Raw genomic sequence first — 16,823 nt, 5'->3', positions numbered from 1 at the left:
CCAGACTTGAGCCTTTATCTCTGCTCATGGCTCCACCTCTTGTTCCTAATATGGTCTTTCCAGCTCCCTCCACCCCATCATTGTTCTCCTGGGGGAATACAGGGTGAGACACTTTGATGGACTGACATCACCAGCAAAGAAAAATTTGGGAACAGCTGAAGCTGATTTTAGACAATGGAAAGTGGGGGAGGGGAGAGGCTCTCCCTGACCCAGAAATTTTCCACTCACTCTGGGCAGCTCTATGGGTGTTTTTAAAGAGCAGGGAGAGGGGAGCGGAGAAATGGAAATAGAGAAGGGTACTTTGGCAGTTCTAGAGTGGTGATTTTCACCTAGAAGGTCCTAGTTGCTCTTCAGTTTCCCCCTTACTTTCACCCAGACTGTGCTGGATGCTGGTCAAACTCCACTGGTTGAGTTTTACCTTTTGATTACCGGTATTAGGAGTTTGAACACAGTGAACAGGGGAGGTCATTTGTGACCCTTGACAATTCCCCCAAATCCCCAGATCAAATTACTGTGCTATTTTCAGAGTCTCTAACTGGCAGGGAGACATCATTCCTCCCCCTTAAGAGCCACAGGGATGGAGTAAGAGGGTAGGGTTGGGATCTGGAAAGCCATCCCAGAACTTCAAGTGGGGTGGGGGAGAGAGGAGGACAGAATAACCCAGATAAGATCATGCCCCTGCTCCCCTACAGTGATATTTAAATAGAACTTTCATACCCACACAGAACTTGCTCTCTACTGTCTTCTCACCCTCTGCTCCCTTCTTGCCCCCACCCCTCCACACACCCTCATCATCATAGTCATCATTACCAGCTCTGTTCTCCCTGGGTTAGTGCCAGGCCATGTTCGGTCTTCCACTTGGAGCCTTGTTACTGACAGGTGGCAATTGATCCCAGCACACTGGCACCATGCAATCTGAGAATATGACAGTGGAGGTGGGCACTGTTCAAGGTGACTAAAGCTATCAGGGAAGAATATAAATGGCTGTTATTAGTCATTATGTCAAAGATAGATGGGTAGTATTAATATTAAGCCCCAGCAATGGGGTAACTGAGACACCCACCTAGGCAGAGGGCAAAACTGGGGTCCACTCTTGAGAGCTTCCAGTCACTAGAGCTAGATAGGCAGATAGACCATCAGCTAACTCCTGAAGAAAAGCAGATAAATGAAGACCCCTACTGTGGGACTAGGGAACAAGGGAGTGCCAGAGACAGGAACTGGTGGATAACAAGGTGGGGAGGGGAGCGGGGGTATTGATTTAGGAGGAGAAAAATACAAGGACAGGAGACAATCGGATATATGTCCCTGCTAGTATAAGTTAAAGATAGAGGAAGATTTGATACTCAAATTCCAGCATTCTCCTGCTCCCACATTAGCTCTCCAGCTTAAGACTGAAAACCATTTAGGTTGTAGCCACTGGTCCTCCAGGGGCGTCCTGAAGAGAAGAGGTTTAGTAAGGACAGGTGCCCCAGAGCCCCAGAGGTTGAGGTAGGAAAGAATATGATGCCAAATTGCCCACTGCTGTAAGAATATGTTTGACATTTAGTTGGTTCCTATTTAAACAACCCAATATCAAACATATCACACAGAAGCAGGCAAGAGAGCTCTGGTGGTCATGAGCCCTCCTCCCACTGCAAAGGAAGGACAGAGCAGAGACACCAGGGGCTGAGCATGACTAGATGGAGGGCCATCTCCTTGGGAAAGGACACCGACACCTGCTCTTCATCTCCCAAGACAGCCAGCTCTTACTCATCTGCCCTTCGTGACATCCGTGTCTCGGCACCTCCTCTACCAGTGCCTGACCTTTGTTGGGTCACGCTGGCCTAAACTGGGGAGAATACCTGGCAGGGCTCCACATCCGGGCACCTATCCTTCCCCAAAGCTCCCACATGGACCTTCTCCCACTAATGTCATGGCCCCAGCGCCCAGGGGCTTAGCAGTGTCAGCAGCCTCACCAGCTGCTTTCCTCAACTCCCTGCCAGCTGCCCTGAGGCTTTGGGAGACAGGGGGGCACAGAGCTTGAATATCCTGCTCCATCTTTCCAACAGAAATCCTAACCTTCCCAGATCACCCTCACAAGACTGCTAAGGGCCTTTCAGTGGGCACCACCCTGGAGCCTTACTTTTACATACTACAAATAAGTAGCTGTGAGAAACTTCCAGAATGCTTGGATGCTTCTTCCCACCATCATGTCCCATCTCACCTTCTCCCCATGTCCTCCAAGCATCCTTCTTTAAGTCACCCTTGGATGTCCAGAAGAGAAGAGTGACCTGTCTCATTGTCCAGCTCCACCCTGGGCTCCAGAGATCTATGGTCTCCCCTTCCTTGCAGATTGAAACCAAGACTTTAGGAGATCAAGGGTGAGGGAGAAAACCCCCTTGCCAGGAAGCAGCCTAGAGTCCTTATGACTCTCCTTCTCCTCTGGGGCTTTTTACAAGAACTCCTGGGCTGACTTCTTCAAGCATCTTCCTTCACGGGAATCCAGCCTGGTTCCTTTCTGGGCAGTTTTTCTTCTGAAGAGAATCAGATCTGTTGAATGTCATGTGGCAAGTGGATGCTTCTCTACTGTGGCAGAAAGGAGTCTGAGTTAATATGGCACTGCGAGGATGGAGGGCTTGGGTGGAAGTGTGGGGGGGTGGGAGGAGAGGACAATGCTCTGCTTCGGCCTGCAGGCCTGTTCCATGTGTCCTTGTTCCCATTAATCCAGACCCCCTCCCCCCACCACCCAACACTGCCAATTCCACAGTGCCCTTGCTTTAGATCAATAGCTTGTTCCAAGCCCCAGTCAATTCCTTGTTCTGTGGCTCTTGCCACCCAGAGGAAGACTAATAAATGGGCATATAGCTCCAGGGTAGGCACCTGTGATGTTGTCTGTGTCCTTGTGCCTTTAGGGCTTTCAGTGGGGATTTGTAAAAGTTTTACTTTCTTGACTGTCCTTCTTATCCTTATTCAAGTCCTAGTGCCCTACTCTGGGAATCTTGACTACCTTGGTGAACCAAGGCTGGAGGGAGAGGAGCTGGGAAGGGGACAAACAGGAATTGAAAGGGCTTTAGTGCTTGGAGCACCAGGGAGCGGAGGCAAAGATGGAATATCGATGTAGGGGAGAGACAGCTTTCTTAGAGACTTTGACTGGCTGGCATAACTAGGCAGAAACATCAGACAGCCTCTGATGAAAGCTTTCTGGCTCTCCTGGAAGTACTTTCTGTGCAGCCATTTCGAGCAGGACATCCCTTCTGGGTCAGAGGAGATGAGTAAAGTACCAGCCACAGAAGGAGCAGGGGCTGGCTGGGTGTGACAGGGTGAACTACTCAGTTGATGTGATGAGAGTAGACAGAGTGGGTAGAGAGGATCAGAGGGGAAGGGCTCTGTGGGGACCAGCCTGCCAGTAACTGAGCCAGCCTGACACTGACAAGCCCTGGGGAGAGAGGCCAAGGTCAGGGACCAAGGCGGAGGGGGTGTGGTGAACAAAGGAAAGGGGAATAAAAGGGCTGTGGTGGGAGATGGGTGGCAACTAAGTAATGGAGAGAAAATAAAAAGGTAAAAAACTATCATAGGGCAGGAAAACATCAATGGGTTACCATTTATTGGACATTATATGCCACCTCTCTGCTAAGTGTTTTATTTAATCTCCACAGCCACCAAATGAGGTAGGTATTATCTCCATTTTACGTATAAGGAACTATGACTCAGAAATTTAAGGTAACTTGCTCAAGGCCACACAGGAATTAAGTGAGAGAGTCAGAATTCAAATCCACTGCTCTCCAGTGGTGGTAAAGCCTACCTGTTCTCCTAACACCAGGCTCTGACGCCTGAACATAAGAAGCAGGGGGCAGCTGGGAGACAGACAAGAGGGATGATGGAAGAGGTGAAGGGGAGATGGGCCTGCGGGGAAATAGAGGGTGGGCAACAGGCAGGAGGAGTGGGAGACCCAGCCTCAGGTTTGCAGGTCAAATTCAGGCCACATGAGTGGTTTTGTCTCCTAAAAAACTTTCATCATACTTGTCATTACCTGTTCCTTGTGTCCTCCAACCAGCCTGTGAGCAAGAGAGCTTGGGAAATGGGGCTACTGGGGGCTGGAGAGTGAACGGTTATATAAGGACAGAAAGATAGGCATTGCGATGGAGAGTGACATCTAAATCTAAAAGCATTCAGCAAGGGACCTGTGAAGGGCTTGGGTCACAGAGAAAATTTCTGAGAGGGAACAAGGTTCAGTGTGTCAAGCACTGGGCTTCCTCTCTACATACCTTCCTTAAATCCCCGTAATGATCCCATGAAGTGGGTATTATCGCCCCATTTCCAGGAGAGGAAACTGAGGCTCAGAGAACTTACACATGATGACACACCAGTTAAGAGGTGGAGCCAGAGTTTGAATCCACAGCTGACAGCAAAGCCTGTGCCCTTCTCTTTATAGCCTGCTGCCTCGCCTCCCCACGCTCCTGATCAGAGGGTGTGTGTGCAAGAAGAAAGGAGAAGCTGGACAGCTGAGATGAAAGATGTGCATTGAAGGAAGGAGACAGACGTAGGGGAGCGGGGAAAGGAAGGTGTTAAGTTTTGCAGAGGCGACTAGGCACATGGAGCCAAGAGCAGGAAAAGATGAGCGACCAGAGAATGCGGACGGCCAGGGGGAGGACAGGGAACAGTATGCGTGTGGTGACTGCACCAGAGAGTGAGTGTGCGTTCCTGCAGCTGTTACTGGCCAGAAAATGAGTTTCTCTGGCTTGGGATGTAATGTGGATCTTTATAAGCAAGGTTCTCTGTGGCCTATACATACCTATGACCAATGGGTACTCTTCAGTATTTTTTCAGTTTGGATCCCTTTAGACTTAATGTGTTCTTTCCAGGCCCCCATACATCCCACCACTCCTTATTGCCTTACACCTGCTGTGTTACCTGCCTCACACGTGAAAGCATTTGAGTATGGAACCCTGTCATTTTGCAGAGGTGGGAATTCAGGCCCAGAAGAGAGAGATTTGTGCAAGGCCTCAGAAGAGAGAGATTTGTGCAAGGCCTCACAATAACTGGCTGACTTGAAACCTAAAATCTAGGCCTCCTGACACTCAAGCACCACAGGGCCTGTGGATTAATATCCACACTCAGAGCTGTCTGCCAAATATATGGAAAAGATCAGTGGAAGTGAGAGCTGAGAGATGGTGAGCAAAAGCCAGGAAGCGGTATCAAGATTATGGCAGCTGCAAATAACCACTCTTGAAACCAATCAAGGTTTAGGGCTGAAAGAATGAGTCAAGTGGTCTAAGTTTGAACCTTTGAGATCTAGCTTTATTTGTTAAACCAAACGATGGTTCTCTTACCCTTACATAGCATGTCCGCACCTCCCCGCCCCCCACTTACACCAACACTGCACCTCTAATTCTGACCACAGGGTGTCACTCTTGTCTTTGCCATCGCTTCATAGATTGTTTCCCAAATTGCACCAAGGGGTTGACATGAAAAGAGATGAGTGGGAGCCTTATATCCTGGGCAAACAATTAGATCCAGGTGTGTTTTGGGAAGGAAGTTCAAGGTGGAAGGGGCTCCAGGCTCAGTTAGCAGGTCAGAGTGGAAGGACATGTTTCGGATGCCATCAGAGTCTCTTCACATAAAAAGCTTTGCCCATCCGATTTAGCTCCTGCTGGTACTGCCGATACTCCTTTTCAAACAGCTGGTGCAGTGCAGCTTGACGGACCTGGCAGGGAGGGCAGAATAGAGTGTGATGTTTGCCCTCTCTTTGCCTGCCTTTCTCAGTCTCTCTCCCTGGTTGCTGTCCTACCATTCATGCTCTCTGGGATCTGGACTTGGCTGTAACATAGAGGTAGGCAACAAGAGACAGGCGGAACCATCGAGGGGAAGCCTACCCAGTTTTTTCTCCGTGGGTGAAGCCTCATGTTCAGCAAGTATTTGCTGAGAACATACCATGAACCAGGAACTGTGCTAGGCACCTGGGATACAGAGATGGTGACATGACAGCAAGTAGGGAGTCCAGGGAAGGAGGTCCAGAGTGGCAGGTGCTGGGCACTAAAGCAGTTTTTGAGCCTCACACAAACGAGAAGAGAGCAAGAACTAGACTGCATTTTGTGACTTTAGATAATGTGTCATCTGCAGCTGGATGCAAACAATCACTTAATGAAAAATTTGGCATTTGGAGTTAAAGAGTTACTGCTCTGATATAATGGTGAAAACCTCAGAGGCAAATAAGGTAGATGAGTAATGGCAGAGACTAAGAGTTTGGGAATCCCAGTGGACCAGGGCCCAGGACAGCGGTGAGTGAGACGTCAGGTCACCCTTGCTGGAACTCACGTTCAGTAGTTGCTTGTTGGCCAGAGCCAATTCCTGCATCATGGTGTCCTGCATCCTCAGGATGGCATACGGGTTTCTCCTCTGGCTCAGTGTCATCTGACACAGACGAGTGTCGGAATTTCGCCACCTGCCCCAGGTATAGACATAGGAGTTGAAAGGGTTAGAGTTAAGAGTGGAGACGAAAACCCCATCAGTGAGGCTTCTTCATCAGGGCCTCTGTGCCAGTGTCAAAAGACTGAAAACTCACTGAAAAAGCCACTAGAACTGACTTAGAACCTGGTATATATTAAGTACACTATGTCATTTAATCATCCGTCATTACCATGTGTCAGATGATCAATTTCTGCATTATACAGATATGGAGAGTAAGTGTTCAGGTGAGTTGCCAAAGGGCACTTAATGGGTATCAAATCCAATCCAAAGAGGAATTCCTTCCATCTTAACCAGGGATTCTCAACCTTGGCTCACACATTTTGGAATCATTCATGAAGAATTTTTAGTACACAAAGCAATATATTTATGTGTGTGTGTCATACACACACACACATCCTCTGCTCAGATAAGCTGTTGATGTTTTTAAGAAAAATCAATTGTTTTTTATAGATGATTGGGGAATTAAATCCATACAGAAATATATAAAATGAAAAGTGAAAGCTTCATTCTTTTGCTCCAGTCCTTCTCAACAATTATCAGTTTCTTGTGTATCTTCCATGAAAATTTTCTCATATACCAAACTGTAACTTTTAATATGAAATCATACATTTACACAAGCAGTAGTAAACTTAACTTGGACTTATCATATCAGCACAGATTTGCTTCATTCTGTTTAAAGGCTGCCTAGATTTTTGTCACAATTTAACCAGCTCAGTTGTGTAGATTTTTTGTTTTTTTAATGAACAATGCTGTCATGAACACCCTTGTGTATGTACATCCTAGAGTTTTTGCAGGAATATACACATTTAAGGTAAATTCCTTTAAGTAGAGTTACCAGTTCAAAGGATATGTGAATTTTAAATTTTGATAGACTTCACCAAACTGCCTTTGTTAAAAAGGCTGCATCAATCTCAACTCCCAGTAAAATGATAAGCATTCTTATTTCACATCCTTACAACTTTGTGTATACTGTGAAACCTCAGAAAACAGGCTTTTCCTACCCAACCTCAGGCAATTTTAGTCAGCATCTTCTAGTTAAGACCTGAGTATGTTTTTCACAAAACTCCCCAGGTGAAAGAGATACACAGCCTTATTTTCTCTTCTCTTTCACTCAACAAGTATTTACTGGATATCTTTCACATCAGCAGCACAATGCCTAACAATAAATATGTGAATTCTCCTTAAAAAAATAAAAAAAAGAAACAAAAACTTCCTTCAATTTTCCTTCCGAGAGAAAGGGAAGCAAGGGGCAATAGAACCATTGTCTTTACAGCTAACCTAATGGGCACTGGAAGGCGAGAACAAGAACTGCGTCTTGCTCCTCCACACCTGTTCTTGATGAGCCCCTAGGGACGGAGCAGATCTGAGGGGTGGCAGGGAGGACAGCAGGGTAAGGGCAAACTGAAGGGTACGGGAAGGGATAGCAGATTACCTGTCAACCATCTTCGTAAGTCCCAGGGCCCTTTGAAAACTCTGCAAGAAAAGGGAGTTTGTTGATCTGCCTTGATCTCCAGAACCTCACCCCCAGCACCCTGTTCTAGTGGGAGACACATAGATCTCCCTCCTTTGAGAGACAGGGTAGTCACTTTCCTATGGGAGGTAGAAAGTCCCCTTCCTTTCAGAATGGATCAGAGAACATTCAGGAGTAGATATGGAACAAATTTTTGAACACCCACTGTACCCAAGTCTTCCACTCCTATTACTATCTTTCTAATACAAGGGCCTCCTGGGAAACTGTCCTCCTTCTGGTAAATTGATCTGAAAACATCAAGGGAAGCTCTTCCAACCCAGCCCCTCCTTCCAAATCTGCATACCTCTTCAGCTTCTATCATCTTTTCCATAGACATGTGTGCAGACTTGCTCAATATGGTCTTAGAAAAATGAGCAGTCTCTCCTTTGTTTAGTCACCAAGGTTTTGGTGGTCATAGCAACATTCATGCCTCCAACAATGACCCTAGGCCTAGAAGTTGATTGGTCACCTGGCCTGTTGCCCTGGAGACCTGAAGGGAATCCTGGTTCTCCAGCATTCAATTAGTGGCACAGGCAATCCTACGAGCAAGAACCACAGTCTCAACTTTAGAATTTCTTCTGTTGGTGTCCGAAGGAGCATCCGTTTGGTCTTGGGCCCAGAGAACATACTGTATGCCTGTTTTATTAAAAGGCAACTGTAAAGGAATGAATCACATACTTTTTTTCAAATTGTTCATTTTATTAAATAATTTATAAAGCCAGACCAGTGCACTGGTCTGACCATTCCTTCACAATGTCCCAAGGTAGCCCTAGTAAATGAGGGGGAATGGGTTATCAGGTGTCAAAACATTCCTTTTTCAATTTATTCATGACAGTATGGAATGAAAGTGGAAGGGCAGATCCTTGCATGTCAGGAAGCTGTATCAATATTTCAACACATCCTGGCTTACGTGGAGTACCAGGGTAAGCTGTTCCATGTACCACTTGCAGCCTCACCTGACCTCCCCACCAGTCTGTCTGCCTTACCCATCAATCAACTCTAAGATACCTCCAATCCAAATGGTTCCCACTCAACAGTGTCCAAAGGGGCAGATATGGAAGACACCAACTCTTACCCTTACGATTACTTGTGGTCACCAAAAGGGCCAGTGAGCTATGATCAAAACCAAGTGAGGATTTTTAAGGAAACTTTGACAGAAAGAAACATTAAGAAAAACATCTGAATTCCACTCCACAAAAAAAGTACTCCCAAGGGAAAATGAAGTCTTAACTGATATTCTGAAACTGGCCATAAGAAAGGGTTGGAGAATGATTTTGTCAGCATGAGCTCTGAGAGCTCTGGACACAACAGGAGCGTCAGCTGATGCAGTCTGGGTCTGCTGAGCAGGTGACCTGAGGGCTGCCTGGCAGGCAGCTGCAGTCTGTATGGCTCCATCACAGCCAGTCCTTCAGCTCCATCACAGCGTACTCTCCAGTGTGTTATAGTTGTCCTTAAAGCTCTTCAATTCGAGGAAGTGCTTGGCACGTTTACTCTTCTGACTAGAGGGGAGGTAAGTCACCTGGATGGTTGTTGGGGAGACGTCAGGAGACTGGGTTAGGTCTTTGGCTGCTGATTGATGTTGTCGCTGAGAGCTCCCACTTCGTGCTCTGACCCTGCGGAATAGAGGTCACAGAATGAAGACTATCGAACTGCAACTGAAGGCTCATACAGCCCATAAATGCAGCGGTAGCCACAAATGGGGTCTCACCTATCTTATAAACTAGTTATTAAAAGTTCCATGTGGTAGCTTAGAAATAGCAGAAAAACCAATTTTCCCACTGAGTCTCTGCCTCTGGCTCAACTTTTTCTCCATCTCACTATACTTAAAAAATACTTTTAGTTCTGTTGACTCATCTAATCTTTGCATGCTAACTCCCAGTTCAGAGAGTCCCTTGAAAACTAAAAACCAAAAATGAAGAACTACTGAGTACTTACGTTATGACATTGAACTTACTTAATGCTTTACTAACATCTAATTTGCTAACATTCCAAATATTCCTATATGGTGGTATGATCCGTTTTGCAGGGGAGGAAACAGGATCCACTAAGTAACTTGTCTGAGGTCACAAAGCTAGCAGGTGACAGAGCTGAGATTCAAATCTAAGTTTTTCAGATTTCAGAGCCTATATTCTTTTCACTATTCCCACTGAACCTTTCTAGAAAGTAGACATCAGAGAGATTGAATTAAAAAAAAAGTTGTAGTTAAATACACAATTTACCATCATATCCATTTTTAAATGTTTACAGTTGTGTGTTCACATTGTTGTGCAACCAATCTCCATAATTTTTTTCATCTTGTCAAGCAAACTCTCTACCTATTAAACTCCCTGTTCCTCCTCCACTCCATCCCTGGCAACCACCATTCTGTCTCATGAATAGAATTACTCTATGTACTTCATATAAGTGGAATCATACAGTATTTCTTTCAAAGAAACTGAATTTGAACAGGCCTAACTAACAGATTAAATGTTCTTTTGCCATCCTCTCCACATGCTCATTTTCATGACTGTTATAAGCAGTTTTGTCTTTAGGAATAAGGTAGTTTATTTTTAGGCATAGAGAAGATAGACATACCCCTTATCTTTTGAGAAAGAGCCATATTCAACACAGCAGAAAACAGATGTATTCTTTTCATGGCTGATAACTTTTTCTTCTGAATAGGCCCTGTTCACTCTTTCATTTTAACATTTGCATAAACAATGTGACAAAGCTAAGTTAGTACACATTTAAAACATCCCAGATACAGTCATGACTCCTCTCCCGTAACACAAACACTCAACAGCTGATTCTAGAGTGATGCCCTTTGTTTCAGACAAGGCTACTAATGCTTTAGCTGGTAATAAAAATGGGTGGCATTTGTTACTTTTATCAGACCAAGATGCAAAAGGAGGACACTGGGACCCTGGAAGAGAAGGAATCTTTGTGTGCTGAAAAACATTTTCATTCCCTTTTTTGGTGTATCTGACATTTTACTGAGTTGGACCAAAAAAATAAAAAACAGGAAAAGAAAAAGAGGTGCACAAAAGTAGCAGCTTTTCTACTGGCTTTGTAGAGCAGCATCTGCTTTCCAATGTGAGCGAGAGGCAAATCTAACAGTCGAGGACCTCACAACTCCTGCATTACCATGATTTGGCCTATATTGCTTTATGAAGGTCATCCCACCATGGTTAACAGTTCAGCACCAGTACAGTCTCTAACCGCCCCCCTTTAGTATGTTCCCCTCCAAACTCACACTGTGGCTAGCTCTCTCAGGGCCTCCTGATAGTGCAGGTACTCACTTTGGCCAAAGACCTGAGGAAAGGAAAGAAAAGTGAGGATCTCTCTAACTGGGCATTCCCTCAATTCCCTGAAGGACAAAAGTGGCCACCCAGCTTACCCCTGTTCCATAGCGAGCTGTCTCATAGCCATCCAGCAGGGTATCAATGAGGGCCTTGCGCACACCCTTGAAAGGAGTACTAGTGTTTCGAAGATCTAGCAGGTAGGAGCGGAAATTCTTGCCCATTAAGGAATGAGGATGCCGGCCTTCAGCATGAAATGGGATCTCTGAGGAGATAATAGCATGATGATATCCCTTCTCTCACTTGTTAGTCTTTCCAGTTAATCTCCCAAACTTAGAAATGGGTTCAGGGAATGAGCTGGGAGGAAATTCTAATAGAATTACAAAGACCAGAGGTATAGAGCTGTGTCTTAGGTGTCACTTGGCGGTGGCAACACAACTGTAAGTCAGACCAATGATATACAACAGTGTCATGGTTCTATTTACCCTCCCACTTACCCATCCTGGCTTTAACATATATACCATGTTTCGGTAGAGACAGAGCATGGAAAAAATTCAAGAACCATCTATCTTGGGCTTAGTGATAGAGCAGATGTCTCCTGTCTTCTGTGGAAAAACAAGCATATTACCACCATCCAGTTCATGAAACTAAATGTCTAAAGAGTAGAACAAAACAAATCCAGGCTCTTTGGAAAAGAATAATTTGCCTACATCATTTCCTTGTGCAAAATAGTAACCAAGTACTTTTAAAACTCTAGAGCATTCCTACTAGCTATGGATGTACAGGAGAGGCAAATTCTAATGCATATAAAAGGGGTTCCTCCCTCTTCCCCAGATGAGCTTTCAGGATCCTGAACAGCCCATTGAGTAGACCTTACCAGAGGCACGGATGGCATCCAGAGCTTTCATCCTGTACAGATAGTTGTAGCAATCTGTTGAGAAAGAGACTAGTCTCAAGCATAACCCTCAAGTGTCTCCAAACTCCAGCAAGCTAATAAATTGCCTGCCCACATCTAACATATACCTAGTAACGGGAGGAACCACAGCAGCTGGTTTTGCCAGCAGCTATGTTGACAACCCTGAGAAGAAAGGGATTCTGAAATTGTGGGACTCCTCATTTGCTATATCCTCCAAGAGCATGCCACATACTCAGATTTTCCTGGGTGTCCAGCTGTAGAAGTCTTGCATCATCATCTGCAAGGAGCTGAGGTTCATACTTGATATCCTGAACCCTGGACAGTCGGATGTCAATCTCCTCTTTTAAGTCCTATTCACAGAGAAAGGAATATACAAATCACTTACCCTGTATTCTGCTTCCCATCAATCTGGAAATGGGGCAGAGCAAGTGAACTAAGACAATAGAAGCACTAAGTGAACAACTAAGACAACAGAAAATGCTCACTTGGTTAATGAAATTGTCAGATAAGACTCAAGAATTTAAGAAAGAATGGGATTGGGTTCTCTAAGAATCTCTCTGAACTGTACATTTGTCAACGAGATCTTTTAACCTGTTAGAATTCCTTCAAGCATTACAGCATCAATATTATTTCTGACTTTCAACTGTACTTAGAAGAACCCTAGTGAGGCAATACAAAGAACTTTCTGAGATGGGGGAAAAAACAGACAATTGGAAGTCATAATCTACTCTAAAAATCTATCAGGAGGTCTGTACATGGTTTATAATAGTTTGAGGACTATTCTGTCTGGTGGACCACAGGACTTCTGGAGGTTTTCTTCTAGAGCATATTTAACTTAAGTAGGTAATCCACATCCATGGTATAAAATTCAAAAAGTACTAAAGGTATATATCACCCCCCTATTTTCCACAAGTAACACTGTTAATAGTTTCATATTCACCTCTTATTTCAAACAGTTCCCAGAGCCCCAGCAAGTAGATTTTTTTCCTATGACTTAGAAACTTCCATGTGAAATATAGCCTACACAGAATACATATAAGCCATACTACAAAGCTACAGTAATCAAAACAGTATGGTACTGACACAAGAACAGACCCACAGATCAACAGAACAGAATAGAGAGCCCAGAAATAAACCCATACACATATGGTCAATATATGATAAAGGAGCCACATACATACAATAAATGGAATTCGGAAAACTGGACAGCTATTTGCAAGAGAATGAAACTGGTCTGCTGTCTAACTCCATACACAAAAGTAAACTCAAAATGTATTAAAGACCTAATTACAAGACATGAAACCATAAAACTCTTAAAACAGGCAAAAATCACTTGAACACACACATGAGCACTTTTTTCCTGGACACATCTCATCAGGCAAGGGAAAATAAAAGAAGTGGAACTACATCAGAATACATGAACATGTACATACATTTTAAAGAATTATAAAAATCACTAACATGAACACTTGTATCCACTATCCAGTTTATGAACTGGAACATTACTAATGACTCTGAAGCCTTCTGTGCCTATCCTTGATTGAATATAACTCCACAATCTTAAGGTCTAGTCTTGTTTTCCTTCCATTTCATCATGTCAGCTTAAACAAGATGTTTAGCCTTGTCTGGTTTTGAACTTAATACAAACAGGAAAGTACTTTCTGAATTCCTCAGTAACCCATCCTTTAAAATTTTAAATAAACACTACCAAGGTTGAATTTACATGCAGCAAAATGCATCCATTTTAAGTGTGTAGATTGAGCATGACAAGTGAATATACCCACTCAATCACCATTCCAATCAAGACACAGAACATTTCCAGCACCCTAAAGTGTTCTCCATACCTCTTTGCAGTCAGCCTTCTCCTCCCTGCTCCAAGCAACACTGATGTTTTCTTTCTATCAACATAGTTCTGCCTGTTCTAGATTTCATATAAATGGAGTGGAATCACATGGCACATATTCTTTTGTGAATGACTTTCTGGCTTTTTTTCATTCAACAAGTTTTTGAGATTCATTCATGTTTGTCACTTTTTTCATTCAAAAATATTCTGTAGATTCATTTGTATTCATATATTTGTCTTTATTTTCATTCTTTATGGTATTCCAGGATATCAGTATATCATTATATGTCCATTCTTAAGTGGATATTTGAACAGTTTCTTTTAAAAATATTATGAAGCCATGAATATTCTTATGTGTTATCATACACATGAGAAAAAAATTAATTTCTCTAAGAGTGGAGTTGCTGGGCCGTGAACTAGGTACATGTGCAATTTTACCAGATAATGCCCAATTATTTTCCAAGAGGTTTTACTAACTTATACTTCCATAAGAATTTAGATGAGAGTTTTTTTAAAGAAAAAGGAATCTTGATCCTTTCTAGTCCAGGGGGCTCCTGAAGAAAGTTTTGATTGGCTTATAAAGTACTGGAAGCCAAACCTTCTCTCTCTTATGGGAGACAGCTGGCATTTGGAGAACTGAGGGAACACAGAAGGGGCACTGTTAAGGTTTTAGGCCATGACATCTTCCTTGTGGCTTTCCATGAAATACAGCATTAAGGAATAAGGAGGGGAAGGCTAATAGCACTGGTTAATGAAAGAATATTGGTCTGGGAGTTGAGTGAATTGTGTACTAGCTCTAGCTCTACCACCAACCTGCTTTTCACTCAGCAACATACTTAATACCTACTATGTGTTGGCCTTGGCTTTATAGTGAACAAAACTGGCATGGTGCCTGCATTCTTGAAGGTTATACACTAGCAGAAGAAACATTAAACAAAGTAATTATACATTAAAAACTTTGTAGTAAAATGCTATCTAGAAAAAAATCAGGGCACCATCAGGAAACAAAGAGGACCTACTTTAAAGTAGGTAAAAAGCATCTCTCTTTGGAGGAAATACGTAAACCAAGATCTAAAGAACAAATTAGATAGCTAAGTGAAGACCAGCGGAACATCATTCTAGGCCACGATAAGAGCACATGTAATGGTGGGAGATTCAATCACTGTAGCTGGATCCCAGTGACTGGGGAGAGCCATACAAAAGGAGGCTGGTAAGAGCAGCAGGTGCCTTCTACCCATAAGTGGATGACAGAAGCAGCGGGGTGGTGGTGGTGGGGTATTGAAGAGTTCTAATTTAGACATTTTAGGTTTGAGATACCTATTAGACATTTAAGTGGAAATGTTAGGTAGACAGCTGGATGTAAATATGGAATTAAAGAAAGAGACTTGGGATGGAGGCAAAATTTCATCAATAGCTATTTAAAGTCAAGGAAAGGTATACAACTACCTAAGGAGAGAATACAGACTGAGACCACTTGATTATTCACTTTCAATTACATCCTCTGGCAAATTGTTTTTGGTGGAACTAGATGATTTATGGGGCCCTTACAAATACAAATTAAAGTTCTGCAAAGACAATCCTACTGATTTGGGGCTAATTCTAACCACCATGGACCTATCCTGAAACAAAATGAAACGAAACAAACAGAAAACAGGGGGTAGTTTAAGTTGAACTGGGAAAGATCGTCCCACAATGAGTGGGGAATTGTAACTTTGCAGATGCAAAATCTTAAGTTCCTGGGGAAGCTACATGTTGTGCCACAGCAGTGACAGCTAAGCCAGGAACCCAGCTGTTTACTGCCCAGCCTACTAAGGTAAGCCTAAGGGTAGTGGACAAGAAAACATGGGAATGAAAAGTCATTTCTAAAGGCAAACGAAATCCCATTCTGAGCCCTCAGATCTGAACCACGCCTGACTTGTGCCTTTTGGACCTACCTTGGGGGCATTGTGCCCCACAGGGACATGAGGTCCCCTTCGGGATTTCATTGCAAACCGCATTATTTGCCTCTTCACAAAAATAAATAGCAGTACAAACACCTGTCCAAAAGATACAAGAGAAGTAGAGGCTTTAATAAAAAGACAAAAAAAAAAGGCATGACTTCATTTCAAATCCCCAGATTCGGGATCTCACGGATGCGTGTGGGTGTAACCTGGGGCAAAACAAGGCCGTTAAGAAATGGGGTGGACATAGGTACGCCTGTAACAGGGAAACGGGGTTGTTTGTATCCTGAGTTTAGTTTAGAGGGAGGATTCTCGGTCAGGGGCGGGGCAGTCCAGTCGGTGACTTAGGCTCACAGCACTCCTGGGATAGGAGTCGAAGCCCAGAAAAACAGCAGGTGAGTGGGTGGAGAATGAGGACAGGGATCAATCATGAGGAAAGGTCTCTACAGGGGAAGACGCGACAGCAGAAAAGGGGTGTGGGAACTCCTCACCAGGCTGCCGTAGGCCATCACCAGCACGACATTCACCCCAGACAGCCAGTTACTGCCGGACGCCATGGCCGCCCCACCCCGCGCAGAACTGCTCCGGTTAACCCCGCTGTCCTGCCTTGTCAACCTGGGCTCCGCCGAGGCAACGGCGCCTGGGTTCCCTGAAGCTCCCGGCCATTTCCTCACGGGAGAACCCCAAGGTTGAGCCGGCCTGAAAACATGGCCGATTGGGAGGGGGGAGGGGACTAGGAAAGAAGAACGACGCCTTCACGCTTCCCCCCAGCACGTGACTCAGGCCGGCAATGGCACCGCCGAGCAGCAAGTGCGGAGACGCGGAATTACGCCAGTAAGAGGAAACGGAGGCCAACCGTGCGTCACGTGGTGGAGGCAGGGCCGCCGTG

The 16,823-nt window shown here is 44.4% G+C and overlaps 2 protein-coding genes across 5 annotated transcripts in view; one reads left to right on the top strand and one right to left on the bottom strand.

The window, feature by feature from the left end:
• Nucleotides 1-5,251: 5,251 nt before the first annotated feature.
• On the bottom strand, nt 5,252-16,683 carry LOC108394082 (protein C1orf43 homolog). 4 transcript variants are annotated; one of them, XM_017655397.3, is made up of 10 exons: nt 16,426-16,680; nt 15,929-16,030; nt 12,384-12,501; nt 12,113-12,166; nt 11,334-11,500; nt 11,190-11,248; nt 9,477-9,570; nt 7,880-7,920; nt 6,295-6,421; nt 5,252-5,683 (listed from the first exon to the last, which is right to left on the bottom strand). In XM_017655397.3, the coding sequence occupies exons 1-10, from the start codon at nt 16,489-16,491 to the stop codon at nt 5,582-5,584; spliced, it is 930 nt and encodes a 309-aa protein (XP_017510886.2). In that variant the 5' UTR covers nt 16,492-16,680; the 3' UTR covers nt 5,252-5,581. The 4 variants fall into 4 exon arrangements, with proteins under 4 accessions (XP_017510886.2, XP_073077459.1, XP_017510947.1 ...); XM_073221358.1 differs by lacking the exon at nt 15,929-16,030 and having other exon boundaries at nt 16,426-16,683; XM_017655408.3 differs by lacking the exons at nt 5,252-5,683; nt 6,295-6,421; nt 7,880-7,920; nt 15,929-16,030 and having other exon boundaries at nt 8,636-9,570; nt 16,426-16,677.
• Nucleotides 16,307-16,823, top strand: part of UBAP2L (ubiquitin associated protein 2 like) — a 39,501-nt gene continuing 38,984 nt past the window's right edge. The window contains exon 1 of the mRNA XM_017655256.3: nt 16,307-16,329. The gene's annotated coding sequence lies outside the window, so the exon portion shown is untranslated. The remainder of the gene's footprint in view (nt 16,330-16,823) is intronic.

This window comes from Manis javanica, chromosome 14 (assembly GCF_040802235.1).
Source record: "Manis javanica isolate MJ-LG chromosome 14, MJ_LKY, whole genome shotgun sequence".
Lineage (NCBI taxonomy): Eukaryota > Metazoa > Chordata > Mammalia > Pholidota > Manidae > Manis > Manis javanica.
This window is presented reverse-complemented; position numbering and strand designations above follow the sequence as displayed.

Coding starts and splice junctions, on each gene's coding strand:
- LOC108394082 (XM_017655397.3), bottom strand. CDS start 16,491: ATGGCGTCCGGCAGTAACTGGCTGTCTGGGGTGAATGTCGTGCTGGTG. Junction 12,167..12,383: donor GGACACCCAGGAAAATCTGA/GTATGTGGCATG, acceptor CTTTCTCAACAG/ATTGCTACAACTATCTGTAC. Junction 7,921..9,476: donor TCTCCCCAACAACCATCCAG/GTGACTTACCTC, acceptor CTTTTCTTGCAG/AGTTTTCAAAGGGCCCTGGG.